The 23,293-nt window shown below is 48.9% G+C and overlaps 1 protein-coding gene across 3 annotated transcripts in view; it reads left to right on the top strand.

Annotated features, from left to right (window-relative positions):
- FHDC1 (FH2 domain containing 1) overlaps nt 1-23,089 on the top strand; it is a 42,435-nt gene extending 19,346 nt beyond the window's left edge. For all 3 annotated transcript variants that reach the window (XM_055336370.1, XM_055336371.1, XM_055336372.1), the window contains exons 5-12: nt 4,422-4,507; nt 4,595-4,695; nt 8,100-8,170; nt 8,265-8,372; nt 10,137-10,207; nt 12,468-12,585; nt 16,386-16,550; nt 18,879-23,089. In XM_055336370.1, coding sequence (XP_055192345.1) covers nt 4,422-4,507; nt 4,595-4,695; nt 8,100-8,170; nt 8,265-8,372; nt 10,137-10,207; nt 12,468-12,585; nt 16,386-16,550; nt 18,879-20,831 — 2,673 coding nt within the window. In that variant the 3' untranslated portion in view covers nt 20,832-23,089. The remainder of the gene's footprint in view (nt 1-4,421; nt 4,508-4,594; nt 4,696-8,099; nt 8,171-8,264; nt 8,373-10,136; nt 10,208-12,467; nt 12,586-16,385; nt 16,551-18,878) is intronic.
- Nucleotides 23,090-23,293: the final 204 nt, after the last annotated feature.

The raw sequence follows: 23,293 nt of genomic DNA, 5'->3' as shown, positions 1-23,293 counted from the left end.
CTCTTAGAAATTTCTAACTGAAGGGAGGTTAGGCGTGAGGGAGGCTGCCAGCTTCGTGCCATGAAGAGGTGGGCGATCAAATACGGTTTCCTTAACATCTTCCTTTCTAATTTTAAATTCAGAGGTGATTAGAGAAGGCGCAGGCTTTGGGAGACTCAGGGATATTTCAAAGCAACTTAGCTGTGGAGGCTCCCGGGTTTAAAAAAGCTCTGAGTTGTGTGTGTCGGGGGGCGGGGGGGGTGGGTCGTAATTCAAAGAGGAGATGTCTCGTGGTGGGCAAGGTGACTAAGCCCCCCCAGGCGTGCTGCCCAGAGTCCTGGGCCCGTCACTGACCCCCCAGCCCGCGGCCTGCTGGGCTGGAACCGCCTCGGGATGGGGAACTGGCTCCCCCTCCGAACCAGGCCGCAGCTGCTTCTCCTGTCACCCTCCTGCCGGCAGGGTCATCTTCGCTCTGAATATCCGACAAACTTGGTCACACTTCTTGTTTACGTTACTGCCTCTTGGCTTCAGTTCACCACACCCTCCACACTCAGCTGGGAGCTTCCTTCACAGGAACACCCTGACAGGCCCGGCGAGGCCGCCCCTCCCTAAGCCACCGCAGCGGGGGGGCCCATGCCCTGGCCTTGCCGCGCACCTCGGGAGCCCTACAGGGGCCAGCCCCAGGGGCTTGGGGAGAGGGTGGAGCCTGGGGAAGAGGCCGAGGAGTCCGGGGCCCAGGGAGAGAGGCTCAGGAATGTGGCAGCAGCGTGTCAATAAGTGCACAAGTGTCTGCGTAGCTGCGTGTTGCTGGGCCTTGTGTAACATCCTGAGCTCATTTTTAGCACAAGAAGGGCCTAAACATTTATCGAGGGTGTCCGTCCCCCCCCCCCCCCCCCGTGTCCCGGGCCCTGGGCAGGGCACAATCCAGCCGAGCGAGAGGATGTGTCCAAGCGCGTGGCCTGCGGGAAGCCACCAAGTCCTCGCTCTGATGATCTTGCGCGTCTTCTGCACCGACTCCGCGCAGCGACAGCGCAGATGCTGGTGACTTTGCAGCCGGGAAACTGAGGCTCACACGGCTTAGCTAGAAGTGCCCCAGTGTCGCGTGGCCGGCGGGCCGGAGAGGGAGGGAGGTGGGCTTGCGCGCGGCTCGTGTGACCCCAGAGCGGTTCCTCCCGCTGCAGCGCTCGGGGAAGGAAGGGCAGAGGTTCTCGGAGCCCCGCCTCGCGCCGCCCCTCGCGCCGCCCCCAGCCGTGTGATCCCCGGGTGAGGGTGATCCGGGTGAGGGTGATCCGTAATCTTATCAGCGTGTTGAAAAAGAGGAGCGGAAACAGCCCCCTGCTGCCGTGCGTTCTCCGCGACCAGCCGGCAGAAGGTTAATTTGTTTTCAGCGCTTCTCCGCCCTGCACCACAGATCTTCTCTCTGGCACGTTGGTTCACCTTGAGAGCCTCGCAGAGCAGGGTTGAGCGCCTGCCTCCCCCTCGGGGCGTGATCCCGGGGTCCCGGGATCGAGGCCTGCCTCGGCCTCGGCCTCGGCCTCCCCAGGGGGAGCCTGCTTCTCCCTCCGCCTGTGTCTCTGCCTCTCTCTCTCTGTGTCTCTCATGAATAAGTAAATAAAATCTTAAAAAAAAAAAAATTGCAGAGGAAGAAGGTAGACCCAGAAATAAAAGCCCTGGGAATGGGTTCGTTGTCCTGAGCAAGTATTCCTGTCCCCAGAAAGGGGACAAGGAGGAGTCTGGAGTAGGAGCTGGGTGGATGGTGGAAGGGAGCCCGCCCGCAGCCTGCGGGCCCTTCCCTCCGCTGGGGCCCGTGCCCCATCCCTGCATCACTGTCAGGGACACAGGCAGGGCTGGAAGGTGGTAGGAAATTTCTGTTCTCTCCAGCCACAGTTTGGTTGCCTCCTCTGACATTTTCATCAGCTCATCTCTACCTTCTTTGCTGACTCTGCCCCTGAGGGGAGAATGTTAGAGAAGAGGGCCCCCAGGGTCTTCTCTCGGGTGAGTCCACTGGTGGGAAATCTTGCTATTTCAAGGCCATGTGAGTGGAATTAGATGGGATGAGGGAAGTCTGCACTTTGGAATGTGTGAGGCTCCAGGAGCATGCTGCGTGCTATTAGGACAGAAACCGAGCACAGCCCGGTCCTAATGAGAGTCACTTGGCTCAGCCGACAAAATTATGCCTAACAATGTTTGATAAATGCTTTTTGATGTTGACGAGAATGCACGATAATTATAGGGTTTGCTCACCTCTCTCTTTTACCTCCCTACCACTGTGAAGGTACAGTAATCCCTCTTAATGAACATAAGTCTCATTTTGAAATGGAATTAGAACTGTATACATGGCATTTAAATTAAATACTATCTTTCCATCACCATTCTCTTGAAATCCATAAACATTGTTAGCTCTTTATATAAGTGAAGGAGATTAATCATTGTTCAGTTACAGTTGAGCACATGTTTAATAGAAATATCTACCAAGTTTATTTAGCATGACCTAGTCTTATGCTTTAGACAGAAAATTATGCTGTTATTTTCAGAAGCTTTGCACATGCTGCATAGATGGGTCTTATGAAAGGTACAACCTCACTCTGCCCCTGCCCATATATAGTGAATTGCTAAACTCTAGTTCACAAGGGATCAGGATTCATCCTATGGCTTTTTCAGTTCAGCAGCGAGGCACTGATTTGGGTTTAGCTAAACCAGAAATTCCATCTGCCCTTACATTGAGAATGGCTAAAAATGGTAAAAATCAGTTTGGGGCCCTAAAAGTAGAGGAAGTAATGCAATTCTATAAATGGCTATTTTCTGCCCATTTGGGTGAGGGGGGGACCTGTAGTCTTCAGCACCAGAGTTAAGTCTAGGGTGTGCATCTGCACTGTTAAATTTTGTATTTTCAGGTAGTTGATGTAGATACTTCCGTTGGAGAATCTTTGCAGATATTCCCTCCTCTCTGCTTCTGATTGTCATTTCCTGTCTTTCAAGACACTGAAAAGTCGTGTTATTTTTGTGGGCACCCACCATAATCCAGGGGATGGAAGAGAGTACAGAGAGCATTGGAAGGTGGTCAGGGCTAACTGGCGGCAGTCAGCTGCAGAGATAAGCGGTCTGGTTGACTCATAGTCCCAAGATTCTGCTTACCATAAAGTATTTTTGTCAGAAGACCCTCTACTACCGCAGACGTAGAAAAGTTTCTGCTGTCGGGTTGGTCCAGGTTTCTGCATGAGGGAGGCACTGACTTGCTCTGATGATGGCAGTTTGAGGACTTTCTCTTTGCTTCCATCCCCACCTGCTAGCTGTTTGGCTGTATTCCTGTGTCAGAAGTCTTTTGTTTTTCTTTGCTACGGTTGAAAGAATCCCCTTTAGTTGAGTTTAATTTTTTACAAGAGTAACGCATGATCATTATAGACATTTTAGGAAATAAAAACGAGCAGCAGTAGAAAATAATAGTCCCTGTAATCCTGTCAGCTCGTGTAGGCGGGTCCTTCTAGTCTTTTCCCCACGCCTGTGGTGTGTGCATGGAGCGTGGACAGGACAGGGGCATAGTGGATGCTTCTTAAAAATTTCTAAAATGACATCTGACTGTCCATCCTGTTTTATTACCTGATCTTTTTCATAGGGGAAGTCTTGACATTAACCCCTCAGCTACTTAAGCCACCTCTTTCTCTCTTTCTCTTGCTGCTGGAGAGCCATTTGTACCCTCCTCGGCACACAGTAGCCCCTTCTTATAAAGCTATTCTGTGGGGGGGGGGGGGGGACGACTTGGCCCCAGAAAGGTCTATTAGCCCTCACCCAGTCTGGAGTATTCTGTAGCCAAAATATTCTTTTATTTTTTTTTTTATTTTAAAGATTTTATTTATTTATTCATGATAGTCACACACACACAGAGAGAGAGAGAGAGAGGCAGAGACAAGGCAGAGGGAGAAGCAGGCTCCATGCAGGGAGCCCGACACGGGATTCGATCCTGGGTCTCCAGTATTGCACCGTGGGCCAAAGGCAGGCGCCAAACTGCTGCACCACCCAGGGATCCCCTGTAGCCAAAATATTCATTAGGGACCTAGAGGACCCAGTTATAATGACGACCCAGTCTCTTCTTTCTTCTCCCAGTGATCTCCCTTCCAGATTATAATTTACAGAAAATTTTCAACCTTAGAACTGACCCTTTAGTAACTTCCTGAGGTTTCCTGTGGCTCTGGTTCTTGGGATTGTTTACACTTAGACACATGATGCAGCACTTCTCCTTCTAATTTGTTTGGTTTCTCCTCATCCAACATAGTGGATGTGATGATTTCCTTTTCCATCTCTCCTTAGGTCTACGTTTTTATTAATTTGAAGTTAGCACCGAAATCTTATTTTCTTACAGGAAATCTAAGATGAAATCTAAAATAATGTTACATTTTAATCACAAGTTATTTTCTTCTGTACCCTTTTTTCTGTTTGTCTTTTAGATAAAGAAATTAAAAACATTTAGTGGAGATGTGTCCAAGTTGTCCCTGGCGGACTCCTTTCTGCACTACCTGATTCAGGTGCCAAAGTAAGGATCATCTGTCTCTGTTCTTTACAGAGCAAGGTTTTAAAATTAATGACATCAAATTCTACAGTTTTGCTTTTTATTTTCCAGCTATTCACTTCGGATTGAAGCCATGGTGCTAAAGAAGGAATTTTTACCTTCTTGTTCTTCCCTATACACAGACATAACAATTCTAAAAACTGCTACAAAAGGTATGTGAACACATGATGTTTGTTTGTTTGTTTTTTAAGATTTTATTTATTTATTCATGAGAGACACAGAGAGAGAGAGGCAGAGACACAGGCAGAGGGAGAAGCAGGCTCCATGCTGGGAGCCCCATGTGGGACTCGATCCTGGGACCCCAGGATCATAACTGGGCCTTTAAAGGCCGGCACTAAACTGCTGAGCCACCCAGGGATCCCTCACATAATGCTTTATGTAATTTGTTTTTATTAATTTTGGTGATAGCACTTTATTTTAGGTTTTATTCTTTTTAGTAAGCAGTCTTCTAATTTTTTTAAAAGATTTCTTTATTTATTTATTTATTTATTTATTTATTGAGCAAGAACAAGCACAAGCTGGAGGCGGGGGGGTGGGGAGCAGAGGGAGAGGGAGAAGCAGACTCTACCCTGAGCAGGGAGCCCAGTGTGGTGCTCAGTCCTGGGACCCTGGGATCATGACCTGAGCCAAAGTCAGCCTGCTTAACCAACTGAGCCACCTGGGCTGCCCGCATTATACCCTTTAGAGCCATCCATGTTGTTACAAATGGCAAGATTTTATTCTCTCTGATGGCTGAGTATTATTCCATTGTATGTATATACACTATATCATCCTTATCCATCCATCTATTGATGGACACTTGGGTTGCTTCCATATTTTGGCTGTTGTAAATAATGCCCCAATAAATATAGGGATGCATGTATCCCTTTGAGTTACTGTTTTCAGTCTTTGGAGTAAATACTCAGTACTGGAATTACTAGATCATGTGGTAGTTCTATTTTTCGTTTTTTGAGGCACCTCCATACTATTTTCCACAGTGGCTACACCCATTTGGTAGCAGTTTTCTTTTCTTTTCTTTTTTTTTTTTTTTTTTTTAAGATTTTATTTATTTATTCATGAGAGACACAGAGGGAGAGGCCGAGACACAGGCAGAGGGAGAAGCAGGCTCCACGCAGGGAGCCCGACATGGGACTCGATCCCGGGTCTCCAGGATCAGGCCCTGGGCTGAAGGCGGTGCTAAACCGCTGAGCCACCGGGCAGTAGCAGTTTGTTTTAAAAAACCATTCAGTTGAAATGAGAAATGCAAAGTCCTAATTCTGATACACCATAAAAAGGAAAATGAGATATTACCTGGAATAACAATTAAGGTTTATTGCCATTTACTTTCCTCCCTGATTAATTGACCAATTAATTAATTAGCATATTCTTCTCCCATAAAAGATTTCTTTCATCCCAAGCTTTAGAGTAAACCCCTGGTTGCAGCTGGCTCCTGTTGTTCTCCTAGGTCAGCTTTCTGTGTGTGTGCAGTGTGTGTAGTATATGTGAGTGTGCTCCAAGCCCGGGCACTTAGGCCAGCCGCACGCTGCCTCCCATCCTCTGGCTTCTGGTGCCTAGGACCTCCTTTTCCAGAAGCATACCTCCTTTCCTCCTGACTCCTTCTGGACATCTCCAGTGTGACTTTTCTGCAGGTACCTAGTGGTTCTTTTTTTTTTTTTTTTTTTTTTTTGAAAACAAACCCCCAACCTTTGGAGTTTTATTTTATTTTTTTATTTTTTAAATTTTTTTTAAATTTTTATTTATTTATGATAGTCACACACAGAGAGAGAGAGAGGCAGAGACACAGGCAGAGGGAGAAGCAGGCTCCATGCACCAGGAGCCCGATGTGGGATTCGATCCCGGGTCTCCAGGATCGGGCCCTGGGCCAAAGGCAGGCGCCAAACCGCTGCGCCACCCAGGGATCCCCTACCTAGTGGTTCTGCTCTGTGTCTTCTCCCACCTGATTCCTCTTACTACTCTAACACCTTATGGGCTATTTACATTTGAGAGGGGCAAGGGGTCATTCTCATTTCTTTGCCAACTTGCTTACCGAGCTTGGGTAGACTCCTTGCGGTTGCTCTCCTGTCTCACTCCATAGTGATGGAGTTTTGCCCTCTGGCATTTATGGCACTGAGCAAACAGGCTAAGTACATGTGTGGGCACTCCTCATCTCCAAGGCAGATCTCTGGGGCTCCCTAACCCTCACATTTTCCAGTGTGTTCAGTGCCAGCCTGAATTCCTCTGGGTGGTTTTCTGGATTTCTAGTCATTATAGAACTATTGATTCCTATTCAGTTTTCCTGTTTAATTGCTCTGGCCTGTGTGGAGATAAAGTTTTGCTCTTCAGCCCATCGTATTTTCTTCAGTTTAGAGAGGAGACTAAGAATTAAGGGCAGTTTTTCTTCTTGCAGTAGGGAGGCCTTTTAAAATTTCTTCTGTACACACCAGGGCTATTGCAGCCACTTTGGAAGGGCTGTTCCTCTCGTTCACATGGAGACGGAATAGTTTTCATATTGAGCCATGCAAATTTGCGGGCACGGTGGAAACGTTTCTTATCTGGTTAACCTTCAAATACTGGCTTTCTTAGATAACATAATGCAGCCAGTGATCCCAGTATAATTTTTTGAAAGTAATACCACACTTAATGGAGAATATAAAAAACTCATAGGTGACTTTATTATCTATGTATACTGTTATTTTAATAATCACCAAACTTAGCTTTTTAAATACCTTAACAATTTTTGATATTGTTAATTTGCATACATGTGTGTACAAAAGCTTCTGTGTTTAAAGAACTAGTTTATGGGACGCCTGGGTGGCTCAGCAGTTGAGTGTCTGCCTTCAGCTCGGGGTGTGATCCTGGAGTCTTGGGATCGAGTCACACATCGGGCTCCTTGCATGGGCCCTGCTTCTCTCTCTGCCTGTGTCTCTGCCTCTCTCTGTGTCTCTCATGAATAAATAAATAAAGTCTTAAAAAAAAAAAAGAACTAGTTTAAAGATATATTACACTGATAAGCTCTTTTATAATCTTTAAGTCAATCCAAATGAAATGTATAGTTTTGAATAAAATAGACTCTCTGGGTGCCTGGCCCCTAAGGGTTATAGTGCTTTGCAAGTTATTTACATGTCATCCCAGCCTGTTTATTTTTTATCTCCTCATAGCTCGTAGACTAAGCAAAATGTTGCTCTCTGTTAGTTTTCATATTCTGTAAATATAATCTCAAAGGCTGGTGGATATGAAGGGAAAAATTATTGCTGAGAAAAAGGTTGCTCCTATAACGACAGTGTGCTGCTTTTCATAAGGCCTTTGCACTTCCCACTACTTGAAAAGTCTTGTTGAAGTATTTTATGATGTTGAAATGTCTCATAGATATTTGATTCTCAGTTAAACACTAGGCCATGGATTACCAGTAGCAAATGGTATGTTAGCTACACCACAGACTGTGCTGCTTGATTTGTTTTTTTCCAGTCTTTATACACAGTGTGGGTCAGAGCTTGCTTCAGGTCCGCTTGAACTCGGGTAGGGTGGTTGTCTTTGTGCATTTAAGCTGAAGGTACTGTGGCGTGTTCTTTTTTGACAGAACTGATGTCATGTGAGGAGCTACATTCAATATTACACTTGGTGCTACAGGCAGGGAATATCATGAATGCAGTAAGTAAAATTCCAAAAAATTAAAATACTGTGTTTTATTTGTCCATCTGAAGGTATACGTATATATTTTTTTCTTTTGATTTGTCTTCTTTAGGGAGGGTATGCTGGCAATGCAGTAGGATTTAAACTGTCTTCTTTGCTCAAATTGGCAGACACAAAAGCAAACAAACCTGGGATGAATCTTCTGCACTTTGTTGCACAGGTAGGAAGTGGTGAGTTCAGAGAGACAATGAGTACGAATCCTCCCTGGAGGTGGGGAGGTTTTTCCCAGGTATTAAGGTGGCATCACACAGGAAAGGACGTAGTGGGCTCCAAGAAGGTTCTTTTTTTTTTTTTTTTTTTTCCAAGAAGGTTCTGCTTGCAAAAGCTCTCTGCAGATTCCTGAGCAGAGCTGTGCCTAGGGTTGTAGGTTAGGAGGGAAGTGGAGGGGTTGGGGGAGGCCGGGGTCAGGGTTGGCGAAGCCTGATTATGAAGGATTAACATCCTAAACACCTAGGAATTTGGGTTCATGCTTTAGCAATGGTGAGCCAGTGGATGTTTATGCATAGAATAACGGCATGCCCAGGTTGGCTTTGTTTTTAGGAAGATAAGGCGGTATGGAGGATGGGCTGGAGTGGTGGAGAGAGAAACTAGAAATGGAACACCTTTTGGCCAAAGTTGGCTCTGATCATTTGGTGAGAGCTGAGAATCAGTCCTGGCCACAGGGATGGAGAGCAGATGCCTGGGTGTTGAGACCTTCCCGGGGTTGGGTTGACTAGGTTTGTGACCAGTTATATGTAGGGAGGGAGGGAGCCAGAGCAATGAGAAAGATCACTTGCATTTGTTTCCCTTTGTGAACCGTGAGTGAGTGTGCCTTGCCACAAGCACAGGGTTGGCACCCCATCCATCACCTCCATCTCTGACTGGGTCTTGTGAGACCAAAACAACCAGTTACAGGGTGAAAACTCAGTTATCGACAGTCATCTGTCTGTCGTTAAATTATCTCAAATTACGAACTGTGCTGATTTGTTTTTCCTTCATTGGATCACCTTTGTTGTTTTGACAGCAGTCACACAGATCTAGCTTTTAAGCTGGGGAGGAAGCCGGGCTTGTTTCTAGTGTGAGCTTCAGAACAGGACAGAACTAGGATTCTGACTTGCCCTTTATTAGCTGTAATTCCTCAGACAAGTGACTTACACACTAAGACCCTCAATTTCTTCAGCTAATCATGGGGCTAGTGATACTTCAAAACAGGTACCAAGAAGGCTGAGGGGGCGATTCCATAAAGTGCTTGCTTCAGTGTTGGGCACATAGGAAGCTCTCCATAAATAATACACACAGTTACCACTCCATTCCTCAGAAGACAAAGGACATGTTGAACTCAGGACGAATTTAAAAGTTAGCTTTCAGGGCATTAAAACCAGAAAATGTGTTCCTTAGCCTGTGTGCCTTGCCGGTAGTCTGGTGGTCCTTTTAGATCCATGTATCCAGGGGCTCCCTGTACCTTGGTCCTTCCCCGTCGGGGGATGTTTCCACAGTTGGAGATTGCGGCCTTCCTTGTATCCCCTGAACTGGTAAAGAATCCAAACACTTCCATGGCTTGTGCACCTTCTGATTAACTCAGTTTGCAAACTGGTTTAGCAGCTGAAAGCATCTCGGTCATTTAAAGGCATACTCATCGGTATGGGTGGTATTTAAGCAGGATATATTGGATTCTCTTCGAAACAATGGGCCCTGCTAAGCCACCACCCACTTCCATTGAGTATGTGTGCACATGGAATTGTATTTCACATTGGGATTGGTTGTTCTGGGAGGGGAGATCTGGTAAATCTTACTAAGAATATCATACTTCATGTTCCAGTGAATTGCTTTAAATACATCAGGCATTAAAAACAAGAACTTTAAGGTTCCTTTAAGCCTCGGGATAATTGTTTCCTTCCAATTTTATACATATAGTGAGAGAAAACTCTTGCTTTTTTTTTTCCAGGAAGCCCAAAAGAAAGATGCTGTTCTTTTAAACTTTTCCGAAAAATTGCATCACGTTCAGGAGGCTGCTAGGTAAGCAAAGAAGACTGGAAATCAATGCTGAGAATTCAGTTTTGGTTTTTTAAAACTACTTTTTAGATTTATTTATTTGAAAGAGAGAGAGTGAGCGCGAGCAGGGGGTGGGGGGAGACAGAGGGCAAAGCCAACTCCCCACTGAGCAGGGAGCCTGATGCAGGGCTCCATCCCAGGACCCTGGGGTCATGACCTGAGCTAAAGGTAGGTGCTTAACCCACCGAGCCACCCAGGTGCTCCTAAACTACTTTTGAATGAAAACTGGTGACTATTTTATAACTTTATGATATTTTATAACTTTAAAAAGTTTTGTCTTGTTGAATTTTCAGACCTTCCTTTTGTTTGCTTACAGAGGTGTGTGTGCACCTTTGGACTTTGGGGGTTTTGAAAAATTAATCTTTATTTTTCATCTAAAAAACATATTGCAGTCTTTTCTAATGAATATCATCAGTGTAAAACCAATGTGGATTAAGAACTTCAAATCCCTTCACACCCAAAAAATAGAGCTCAAACAACATAGCCTATTACCTTGGGAGTTGGTATATACCAGTCAAACTTCCAGGGCCATTTCCTTGTAGAATCTAACATGGTACATTTATTTTCTATTGCACTAGAAGAAGTTGGAACCATATCAAGGGTTATGAAAGGATTTAGTTTTAAATTAGTCACTCAACCTTACAGAGAAAGTATCTACCAAACATAAGCTGTGTTTACATCACCTTAGTTTGCTTCTGATCCCAGTATAGATGTGTATTTTAACGTAGCTAAAATCTGTGTATAGGAGCTATTTTTGAGTTCTGTGTTTTTAAATTTACAAAACATACCCATGTATCCAATGGTACATGTTTGATAACCAGCTTTTACTGAAAGAAATCCTGATTTGTAGCATTTGCTGATTTCCGTGGTGTAAATACTGCTACCATGGCAGATTTGAAGCTACCAGTGTGGCCTCACTGAGGGCGGAGTCAGGAGAGGCACCCACACCCACGGTGGCCTCTTGCGAACTGGCTGCGATGCACCACTTCAAGTTGTACATTTGCTCTCTGAGTGACTATATCCAGTTAGGATAGCTGTGAACCCTGTGCATAGATACATGAACGATAGCTTTTCTTTCAAGCTAAGCCCCGTCATAGGCCAGTGTCTCAGTATTATTGACTGTGAGCATCTAGGCACAGATGACATGTCTTTCCCAAAGTGACATTATCAGTCCAAAGTTGTGAATAGCTCATAGTTCATGTTTACAGATTTTCAGATTACCCCCCCTAACCCCAGTGAATGAGCATCATTTATAAGATATAAGCTATTCTGGTTTTAAATTTTTAAAAGAAATTTGTGCAGGAATATTTTTTCCTCCAACTAGTATAGAAATGTTACTAAGAGGTATATATATAGAGAAACAACCTTTATATTTTTGAGCTGACACTTCTGATAAGAGTTAGATGGGGAAGTTTAGCTAGATACTGTCTTAGAAAAAACTTTGTAAAGTTTGTTTATTTGAAATGGAAGGTGAAGTACATTGGTGAAGTACAAACAGATCATAGATGGGTGCCAGTGGCCAATGAAGGTGGGGTACTATTGCATAAAGAAAAGTTAGAATTCACAATGGAAGTATGAAAGCATCCTAGTTTGTGAGTTTGCTAAGTGAATTCCACCTGGATTTTACGTTTCACCTGTTCACTTTACCAGATGGCAGAAACATCGCTCGTGCTCTCCTAGTCCTGATTTGACAGAAGTAACAAAAGCTTTGCAATCAGTCCCGCCATTTCTTTGCAGAATTGTTAGCCACCTGTTAGTTCTCTCTGAAATACCCAGGGTCACTCTGGCTGTCGGTGGCAACATGACATCTGTTTAGTATCTCCTTGTTGCCCTTGATGTGTACACTGCCTTACTGGGCTTGAGTCGGAGCTTTTTGTATTTGTGCCAGAGAAAAGTGGAAGTATCTGAGTCCTGTTTCTGTTTTTTTATGCTGCTTGCATAAAGGTGTTCAGACCGCCTTTATGAACAGCTCTACGAGTCTCATGGTTTTGTTATCTCACCAACAAGGACAAAGTTATAGCCTTCTGTCTTTGAACAAATGTGTCTCGAGGAAGAAATGGACTCTTAAAAAAACAGGCGGAAACTCTAAATACAGGAGTGGTAAATGTCATCGTGACCCCTCTGCCCTCTGCTTCTAGGTTTGACCAGCAGTTGGTCTTGTTTACTGTCCCATGACACATGGCTTCCCTGTGGCAACTGCCCACTCTCCCCTTTCTTCTTTCAGATTATCTCTGGATAACACAGAGGCCGAGCTGCACTCGCTCTTTATCAGGACCAGATCTCTGAGGGAAAACATTCAGCGGGATGGTGAACTTTGTCAGCAGATGGAAGATTTCCTTCAGGTTTGTGGGTGATTCGAGTCCACCTGTCTCCATCTGGCTTTCAGCAGCACCTGCCGGGGCTGGTAAAATCTGTCTGCACGGCTTTGGGGAAGTAGCAGGTTCCCATTCCTATTTTCCCCCCCTGAGTCAGTAAAAGGAACTTCGTATTTCAGTGCCCATCCTTTGCTGGGTTGGTTTCCTAGCAGGGGATGTTGAATGTGCTTTGAACCTAAGGCGTTGGTTGCGGGCTGGCCTCCGTTTATCCCGCCTGATTTACATCATCACACCACGCACGCCATAGTGCATTGGTATCAGCATACCTCGCTAGCACTTGGCAGCTTGTGCCCGGCAACTCACGTGGGAGTTTCTGCCTCCTAATCAAACTTCTGGACAACAGAACAAAGTTCTACAGAAACCGTAGACACCTGAGAACTTGGGCTGTTGTTCCTTCACTTGTTTTTATTGAAGAAACAAGCTCCGTTTTGGCATGTTTTATAATGAGAGCGGGAGCACACATGATAGCTGTGCCTATCAACACGCCAAATACATCAGCTCCACAGGGTGTGTCAGGAGCTGCTCTGAATAACATCAACAAAAACCAGCAGAGTGGACATGTTTGTGACAGCTCACTGTGACTCACTAATCACATAGTCTGACATACTTCTTTTATCTTCCTTATTTTAAAAAAAAAAAAGTGGCGGTTTTTCATGCCTTCAATCTTAGGGAAGTGGTGTGCTACCTTAAATATCAGTGCTTGGAGCCTTGCAAGGTGGAGTTTGCATGGAAGGGCTGCTCTTGGTGCCAGGAACAGTGTGCTCCAGATGTTGTACCAACCTAAGCTCTTGCTTGTTTTACTGTAATTAAGCTACCGCAAAAATTGTAAGGTTCAGCTCCCATCAGCAAACATTTCATTTGGCTCTGCTGGAAGTTTATTTTTATTATTAAACATGTGTTCTGTATTTTCTTTCAAATATAACCAAACAAATATTCTCTTTATTTTTTTTTAAAGATTTTATTTATTCATTCATGAGAAACACAGAGAGAGAGGCAGAGACACAAGCAGAGGGAGAAGCAGGCTCTATGCAGGGGGCTGAACGTGGGACTCGATCCTGGGTCTCCAGGATCACGCCCTGGGTTGAAGACAGTGCTAAACTGCTGAGCCACCTGGGCTGCCCAAATATTCTCTTTAAAATGCATAGATTTCTCTCACTTTGAGAGAAAGTACCTAGCAGTAGGTAAGAAAGTACGCAGCAGTTAGCACATGCCAACAAATGAGGGAAGTCAGAAACTGAGGGAGAAGGCACATCCCACAGTGAGCTGAGAATTCTGGATGTCTCCTTCCCTGGCTCCTAAATGAAACGTTAATATTTTATGCTACGTAGTAGTACAGAAAGGCTTGTGATGAAAAACAGCTCTGTCTCAGCTGCACCTCTGGACTGCTCTTTAAAGGCAACCTTGTTTTAACTCTAAATGCTTCTTTCTAGTACTCATTTGTATCTGTATAAATAGAATGTTCCCACACACTATTTTTCTTTTTTTATGTTCAATTGCTTTTAAAATGGAGGGAAGAGGTATAATTTTGTAAGGTAGGGTAGGGTCAGTACATGCAGGGCTCTGAACGCCAATCTGAAAATTTTGAACTTTTTGTGCTCTTAGCCAATGGGGAAACATTGAAGTTTCTTGAACAGAAAAAAAAAGATAAGGACACAGTTTTGCAAATCTGTTTCAGGGTTTTGACCCTCTGGGCAAGAAGCAACGAATAAATTGGTTTGGAACGTGGGTCTGGAGCAGGCAAGTTAGAAAGTTGAATTTGGTAGGACAACTGCTCATCTCTTGTCGATCACACTTGGCCAGTGTAGTTTGGGACACAGTCAGGAGACTGTGTAGAAAACTAACTCTCGGCCAAAAAAACCGTCTGAGCTTGGTGATTGTTCACACACATATTCGGAATGTTTCTCTTTCCCAAGTCCTAAGGGCAACAGCAGTGCGTGTGAGTTTTTCCTTCCTGGTTCTCTCTCTTTCCCCACCGGATCTAGTGATGAGCCACAGGAGGCGGAGCTTAAGCTCCCATGTAGATTCTTGTCAAGAGTCCTATTTTTCTGCAGTTGAGTTATTTTTGGCTGGAATCCACCTTTTCCCCCTGTGGAAGAATGACAGGCAAAGATTTATCCTTTCATTAATACCCTTCTCTCCGTAAAGAATAATAGAGCATGAATGCACGCACTGCCTTGGGCTACTGACTCAGATGGTTACTTTCTCTGGTATTCAGTTTCCTCAGTGGTTTGGGTTTCTTACTACCTCTTGAATGTATTTGGTGTAAGAAAAGGACTTTTAAGGGGGAAAATGTGTTGGGGTGGGTGGGAGGTGATGAGTCGTCTCAGAATTGCTCTTCACTCTTCAAGTATGGCTTAGCAGCAGTTCCACTCCTTGAGGGTGGGCAGTTTGTATCTTCACATTTCCGACACCTGCCCCTCCACTCAAAGGAAGTTTCTCAAATATAAGACTTTTTAAGAACATGGGAAGTGTGATTTATAAAGTAATATGCCTCGTGCGTTCCTTCTTCACGTAAGCCTTGTTGCCCAGTAAAACAGAAAGACGTGAGTGTAATCCCAAATATTCAGTCCCCTTGGGGCTGTGGCTCCTCTAAGGAGCTGCTACCTCCTTTCAGCGTAAATGTCACGCGCTGCTGTCAGGGAAGGGTGCTTGTGCTCCTGATAGATCCGCATCCTGAAAAATGCTGGGCTGGGCGCTCACTGGAGGAAAGCAAACTTCTTTCATTTATCCTTCATCGTGGTGGCGGTACCTGAATCTATTTTTTTTAAGATTTTATTTACTAGAGAGCATGAGCAGGGGGAGACACAGAGGGAGAGGCAGACATCCTGCTGAGCGGGGAGCCCAATGCAGGGTTCGATCCCAGGACCCCAGGATCGTGACCTGGGCCACCCAGGCACCCCTGATGCCAGAATCTGGAGGCACCGGAGACTGTTCTGGAAGGATTAGGAGAAAGTGAAGATGTGAAGAGGATGGGTTTGTGTAGGGCAGTGGTTATTAACCATGAAGACTCTTCAGAATCTCCTGGGGAGTTGTAACAAAATGTTAGTGGTAGTTAACACAGCAGAAGTCCTGAATCGAATGGGTGGGGTGCAAGCATGGACTGTCGACTGTGCTTCTGAGCTAACTGGAATAAACACCACGGTTAAGAAGCCTTGACTGGGGAGTTTGTCTGGGCAAGGGGGCCTCCGGTCCGTGGAGGTGATACTGACCCTAATACAGATCATTTGAGATTAGGTTTAAACTCCCTTTCAGGCACCTGGGTGGCTCAGTGGTTGAGCATCTGCCTTCAGCTCAGGTTGTGATCCTCAGGTCCCGGGATTGAGTCCTGCATTGGGCTCCCCATGGGGAACCCGCTTCTCCCTCTGCCTGTGTCTCTGCCTCTCTCTCTCTGTGTCTCTCATGAATAAATAAAATCTTAAAATAAGCAAGTACATAAATAAATAAATAAACAAACCCCCTCTCTACAAGACAACCCATCAGTACAAGGGACTTCTGACACCCTGAAGTCAACCCTTGGCCATTATAAGACTCATTATTTATTTATAATAAACATTTATATTTGTATATTTATATTTGTATATATGTTTTATAAGTAAACATTTTTTTATTAATAAACATTTTCCTTTTGGCTCTGAGGGCGCTGGACTTGCCATAAGCCTTCCGTTTGCCGAAGCCCGGAGTTGAACCCAGGGGCACGGGCTCCGGCGGGCGCAGACGCCGCCTCGGCTGCCGTTGGCTCCAGCGTGTGCTGTTCTGTTTTCCCGCAGTTTGCCTTGGAAAAGCTGACGGAACTAGAGCACTGGAAGCAGGAGCTCCAGGACGAGGCCCACACCCTTATGGATTTCTTCTGCGAAGACCAAGAAACCATGAAACTGGACGAGTGCCTTCAGATCTTTCGAGACTTCTGTGTCAAATTCAACAAAGCAGTTAAGGTATGGCTGCCGGCGTGGCCGTGCTCCCCGCGCTGGGTGGATTTTTATTTTCCCTCTTCCAGACCCAGCCCGCTGCCCTTGGCGGAAAGATGGTTCAGCGTTTCCAGGGTGTCAGGAGAGTGGTGCGGGCAGCAGCCGCCACCAGGCTCCAGGCAAGCGGCCCTGGCACCCCAGGCCCGGGCGCCTCCATCGCCGGAGCCCAGCCCTGGCCTCCTCGGCCGCCAGGCCGCTGCCACTGCCACTTGCTCCGATGGCCTGGCAGCACTGGCCCGGAAAGGTCATTTATGGGGCAGCCCTGACACACATTCCTTCGAAGGTCCTGGGTGTCTTCCTCGCCCCCTCTCCCCGGGAAAGAACGTGCTCTCCTAGGGAATGCTTGCTCGCGGTGGGAGGATCGGAGGGCCTCCTCTCCCCTGTTTCAGGCACCATGGCCATTGCCAGATGGTTGGCCAGAGCCGGCTTCGAAATTCTCAAGTAGTCAGGAGTCTGCTGCTGTCTGAGCAGTACCGCTGCGTTCCTTGCCCTCAGCATCCGGTTCCAGTAATCTCTGAGTTCAGTAGAGGAGCCAGAGGAGGCTGGGTTGCTTGGCTTTGCAATTGCAACTTCCATCTATCAGTTAAAAACAAAAACAACATCCCTCCACTTCAGACCGTGATGAGGAACTAAATGCTTGGGCGTTAGACCTCTCCCTGTATTTAAATGCAGGTTTGTCCGCAGCTGAATTCCTTTGAGGGACTGATTTCCCTCCAGCCCTGAGTAGGCCAGAGTGACTTGAGTTCTCAACCCCTCCTTCTCTCTCCCGCTGAGAGAAGGAGGCTAAGCCTGTGGCCACGTTTCCTCTCCCTTGTCCAAGCAGTGAGCTCAGCAGTGGGAGGTGATAGTGGGTGGTGGAGGCCAAATTGGCTCTTTCTGAGGTTCTTAGTCCCTGTCAGAATGCTGCAGGCCCAAGGGGCCACCTGTGTGGTTCTCTCACCCACCTGTCCTGAGCACCAGGAGCTGGCCCCGCCCCGACTCCAGGCAGCCTTGGAGGAGAGGGCCTGGGGGGACCTGGGACACTGGAGAGGCCTGGCCAGAACTGCAGGAGGGGCCACGCATCCCCAGCCAGAGCCTCACAGAAACATGGAAGGGAAATCCACCATTTGAGAAAATTGACTTTCAAGTAAAAAGTGCTGTCAATGACAGATTTGGGTTGGGAGAGCCACACATCTAGGAGACATCTATATATTTTTTTAAGATTTTATTTATTTATTCATGAGAGACACAGGCAGAGGGAGAGGCAGGCTCCATGCAGGGAGCCAGATGTGGGACTCGATCCCCAGTCTCCAGGATCACATCCAGGGCTGAAGGCGGTGCTAAATCGCTGAGCCACCTGGGCTGCCTGACAAATATGTATTTTATAAAATATGTTTTACTTCTTTATGTAAGGGAAAGCACGAGCAGGGGGAAGGGCAGAGGGAGAAAGAGAAGCAGACTTACTGCCGAGTGGGGAGCCCGATGTGGGGCTCGATCCCAAGACCCTGAGATCATGACCTGAGCCAAAGGCCAACGCTTAACTGAGCCACTCGAGGCGCCCCACAAATATAGTTAAAGTGCACAGCCGGGTGGTGAAGTGTGCTTTACGATGTGCATTTGTTCTGGTTTGGTTTTGTTGGGGCAGGGCTGGGCACTTGGAGCAGGGTGGAGGGTGGTGGAAGGCTTTGTAAAGCAGATCCTCTTGTCTGGTTGTAGGAAGGGGGTGGGGCATGAGGGCAGAGCCACCCTGGCACCTCTGGTGTTGCCTTACCAGGGAGTGTTCAGAGCACAGATTTGAAAGGCATCTCTTAGTAGCCTGGGTGTACTTTGATGCATTCAGATCGTGGTTAAGCACAATGTGCTGCACGTGCGTGCACCTGTGTAGGCGTCCTCCGCACAGATGCAGCTGGGAGGTATGATCTCAGGCTCCTGTTTTCTCTCTGCCATTGATTCGGTAGCCCTTTCCCGGAAGTCCTTTCTGTCTTGCTCGCTTAGAAGCCATGCTGGGTTCCTTCGGAGTCGAGGGGCAGGCATGTGTGGAATCACAGTGCCTTGGCTGCCAAGCTGGAAATTGGGCCCAGGGATCTGATGATAGCCGTAGACGGGCTGGTGGCGTCCGCAGCCAGCTTGGGGAGAACTAGCCCTCGCCACACCCTCCTGCCTGCAAACCCACAGCATCTCTCTTGGTGACGCTTAGGAGCCAGGTGCCCTCCATGCACGTAACTCTCGCTGGGTCTTAAGGCAGGTGGCTGTGGAATTGCACGCAGGTCCCTTGTGTCTCATGTGTCTTTGGGCTTCTCTCCACCCCTCCCTCAGGACAACCACGACCGGGCTGTGCAGGAGCTGAGGCGGCTGCAGCGCCTGAAGGAGCTGGAACAGAAGCGTCGCTCCTGGGCGGCTGGGGAGCTTGGGGGATTTTGCCGGAGCAGCAGTGAGAATGACGTGGAACAGCTGACCAAGAAGGGCACGGAGGACCTGCCCCCCTTCCTGCAACCCAGGCCCGTCAGCCCCTCCTACCGACCTCCTAACACCCGCCGCTCCCGCCTTTCCCTGGGTGCTTTTGCTGACCGGGAGCTGCTGACCTTCCTGGAAAGTTCCACCGGCAGCCCCGAGGAGCCCAGCAAGTTCAACAGCTTGCCCCGGAACAGTCCTCGGCAGGCCCGGCCCACGCTGGCCTGGATGGACCCGAAGGCTGGGGACCCGAAGGCCCAGGACCCCGGCCAGGCACATACACCTCAGGCCTCGGGGGGCCGAAAGGAGGACCCCGAGCCGCCCTCATCATCTTGCCAGAGCCAGCTGTCCGCCCTCCGGCCTGAGGACCCTACGCCCGCCTTCCCCCGAGTTCGGCGCAGTGGGGTGAGCATCCTTCGAAAGAGGAATAGTGAGCCCGTGGGCCTGGGCCCGGCCCGGTCCCCTCCGCTCTCGCCGTTGGCTCTGGGGATTAAGGAGCACGAGCTGGTGACAGGGCTGGCTCAGTTCGACCTTCAGGGACCCAAGGGCCCAGAGGAGGTGCCCAGGTTGACCGCGAATGACCTCAGCTCCAGGGTGCCCGTGTCTCCGGGGGATGGGAGCGAGCCGTCGCTCAGTGCCAGCCACAGCGGCCTGACGCCTGTGGGCACAGGTGCCCCAGGCGGTCTCAGCCCAGCCCTGGAGGGGGGCCCGGCTGCCCCTGACGAACCCAGTGGCAAGGCTCTAGTATCTGTGGGCAGCAGCGACCCTGAGAGCAAAGACCCGGGGCTTCTGTTCTACATCTCCGATGCCACCGACTGCTCGCTGACCCTGGACTGCTCGGAGCCGGGGGAGGCGGGCGGGGGCGATGGCTCCCTGTCCTCGGGGGCCGGGGAGCCAGGCAGCCAGGTCTCCTCTCACCCCACCTCCAGCCCCGTCGGGGAGGCCTCTGCTCCAGGGTCCGAGGAGAGCCCCCCCGCCCGCAGGGACAGCCTTCCCGGGGACAGGCCCGCCAAGGGGAAGGATGCGGCGGCCGCCAGGAGAAGCTCGGTCAAAGAAGCGCCCCAGGGCGCCCCCAAGGCCAGCCCTGCCCGGCGCAGCCAGCCGGCGGCCCCCAAGGCCGTGCGCACCCTCACGGCCTCGGAGAGCGAGAGCATGCGCAAGGTCGTGCCCATCTCCAGGGCCGGCCGCGCCCCCGGCCCCGCGGGCTGGAAGCGGCCCCCGCGGGAGGCGCCCGGCGGCCGGGGGCCCTCGGACGAGTCTCCGCGGCGGGGCTCGGCGGGGGCGGGGAAGGAGCCCCCCCTGCAGCCGCGGGGCTCGCTCAAGAAGCCCAGCGCCAAGCCCCTGCGGAACGTCCCCAGACAGAAGCCCGAGGAGAACAAGATCTGCCGCTCCGGCCCGCAGGGCCCCGACAGCCCCGAGGAGGAGCCCCCGGCCCCGCCGGCCCCCAGCGCGCCCCGCGCCCCGCCCCCCGTGCCCAGCTTCGCCCGCAACACGGTGGCCTCCTCGTCCCGCTCGCTGCGCGCGGACCCCCCGCCCGGGGCCAGAGCGCCCGGCGTACCCCGGGCGGCGTCCCAGCGGCAGCCGAGGCCGAAGGGCGGCCCCGAGGATGCGGCCCCCAGGGACGGCGGCGGCGGCGGCGGCGCCCTGCGGCGGGCCAGCAGCGCCCGGGCCCCCAGGAGGTGGCCGGAGGCGGCGGGGCCGGGGGCGGGGGCGGAGGCCCCTCCGAGGGCGCGGGCACCCGGGGACCGCGCCTCCCTGCGGCTGAAGCCCTCGGAGCGGACCGCGCTGGGGAGGATGCTCGAGCCCTTGCGGAAGTGACAAGTGACGGCGCGGGAGGACCGGCCCCGGCGCCCCTGTCGGCGCCCCTGTCGCTGAGGGTGCAGCCGCGGAGGCCCCTCCCAGAGCAGGGACCCCACTGGCATGCACCGGGGAGATGCGGTTCTTACCCACTGAGTAGAAAGGAAAGAAAATCTCGGCCAGTTTTTCTATGTCCAACTTATTTTTTAATATCGCAAAAGTATTTTAGTTCCTTTTGCAGAATGCAATGCCTCCCAGGGGGAAAAACAAACAAAAAAAGACAAAACCCTTAATATGAAGACCTGATTCTCCCGCGTTCCCGGGCCTCGGGGTTCCACGTCCCGCACGCCGCCCACTGCTGCCAACTGGACTCTCCGCAAGCCCCGGCTGTCGGGGTTGGCGCCGCCTCCCTGAAGGCGCTCGGCCTCACTCAGCTGGTGTGACTTGGGGTGAGGGTTGCATGGAGATGGGGTGCTCCCGTGCGTTCAGGGCGGCTGCGGTGGGCAGTGCCTTCCTGCAGGATGCGGGGTCTTCCTGGACTTACAAATCCATATTTTAATGAAAAGGCATCAGGGGCTCCTGAGCGGAGCACGTCTTCCCCTTCGTGTTTTCCCATTTATGTATCTGTCCTAAAACTGAGTGAAGGCTGCTAAGACTTGGGTTCACTCTCGTTACGGGGAAGAATGAACCCTTCCGTCCCTGTCCTCTCCCTCCCTCCTCTCTGCCTGCAGCCAGCCCTCCCTTCTCTTGCCAACCCCACCTGGAGCCTGGAGAGTGTAGATCTGCGTCCCGGATGATACTTGTTAATGTTGACATCTCTTCTTTGATACAGTGGTTTTTAAATCCTGAGAAAAACCAAACCAAGTTTTTAAAAACAGACCAAAAACAGAAGAAAAACTGCTTTTAGGAGAAATTATATTATCTGGACATTTTTTTTTGGGGGGGGGAGGCTTTATTCAAAAGAAAGGAGAGAAAAAAAACATTTACTGTTTCTACTCACTGCCCATTTCACTACTTCCTTTTGAGACTAATTAGGAAATGAGGGGATTCTTGAAACTTTCTTGTTATTTAAAGTTACGCCCTGCCCTTTTCCACTTTTGGTCACTTAGTGAAACCTTAGTGAATCCTTACTTTAGATCCAACGGTGGTAGATGGATTTCAGCAAATCCATGTGGTTGATGTTCCAGTCTTCCTCCTCAAGAATATTGCCTTCCATCCAAATTAATTGGAAACTTTGAGCTTCCATAAGTCAGCTAGATTGAAACGGTAAGCTTTATGGCTAAATAAGTAAGGCACCTGATCACAAAACCTTATAAAAATGGCCTTGAGTAGATATTTCCTTGGCCCCACAAAAATGGTTATGGAAATCCTGCACTGCTTCTCATCATCTCAAAAAGTCTAAGAAATCATATATTTAACCACGCAGACAACAACGTTCAAAACATAGGGCCCATGGGTGGCTGGAAATGGATGAAAGAGGTCAAAAGTTGGTGGATAGTGGGGTGCCTGGATGGCCTGGTCGGTTAAGCATCCGACTCATGATTTTGGCTCCGGTCATGATCTCAGGGTCATGGGATTGAGGCCTGTGTTAGGCTCCTAGCTTAGCACGGAATCTGTTTGGGGTTCTCCTGCCCCTCCCCCGACTAATGTGCACTCTTTCCCCCTCCTCCCTAAAATTAAAAAAAAAAAAAAGAATTGTGGATAGTGGTGGGGTCAGGACCTCCAGGTAGGATCCTGGCAACTGGGGTCCCAGTCCCTGTTCTGTTGCTAATGCTGTGTGACTTTGGCAAATCTCTCCCTCTCCCTAAGCCTCTGCTTCCCAGCCAGAGAAGTGGGAACATGGCCTCAGTGATGGTTTCTAGAGGTTCCTCTAGCTCCAAGAGTCCAAGTTACTACAGACAACCAAGGACCCATCTACCCCAGGACCAGCTTCTCCGAACTGACCGCCAGCACCTCCATAGCAGAGGCCTCATGTCAAAGGCCTGCTCAGAAGGAAGCACCTTCAGAACATTGTTGCTTTGAAACCTAATAAGCTGAGTTTCTTGAGAAGCGGGGTTTTACTTACCCTTGTGGAGCTTCTGTGTATGCATCTGTATGAGCAGGTGATCATTCTATTACCTTTTATCGGTAGTAAGCTTTGAAAAATAATTTAAGTATATAATGGAGAAATGTAAATAAGTTTCTATATAAGTTGTTTAAGATGAACTGAATGTATTTAAAGGTCCATTTATATGTTCTTTTATGTAACATGTAGCTTAATAAAGTTCCTGTTTATGGGAGTTGTGGTTTATCTCGACTTACTGTGTTGATGGGTGTGTGTGTGTGTGTGTGTGTGTGTGTGTGTGAACCTTGTGGAATAGTATATAATTTACTGCACACAGAAAAGCCCAGATGCAGGAGGTTTGGGATAACAGCGATCTTGTCCTCAAAAGGCTCAAGAGTCAAATTGGGCTGTTGGTGTGTGTCTTCTCCGTGGCCCAGAA

The sequence above is a fragment of the Nyctereutes procyonoides genome, unplaced genomic scaffold (assembly GCF_905146905.1).
Source record: "Nyctereutes procyonoides isolate TBG_1078 unplaced genomic scaffold, NYPRO_anot_genome, whole genome shotgun sequence".
Lineage (NCBI taxonomy): Eukaryota > Metazoa > Chordata > Mammalia > Carnivora > Canidae > Nyctereutes > Nyctereutes procyonoides.
The sequence above is the reverse complement of the archived record's forward strand: the minus strand, read 5'-3'. Positions and strand labels throughout refer to the sequence as shown.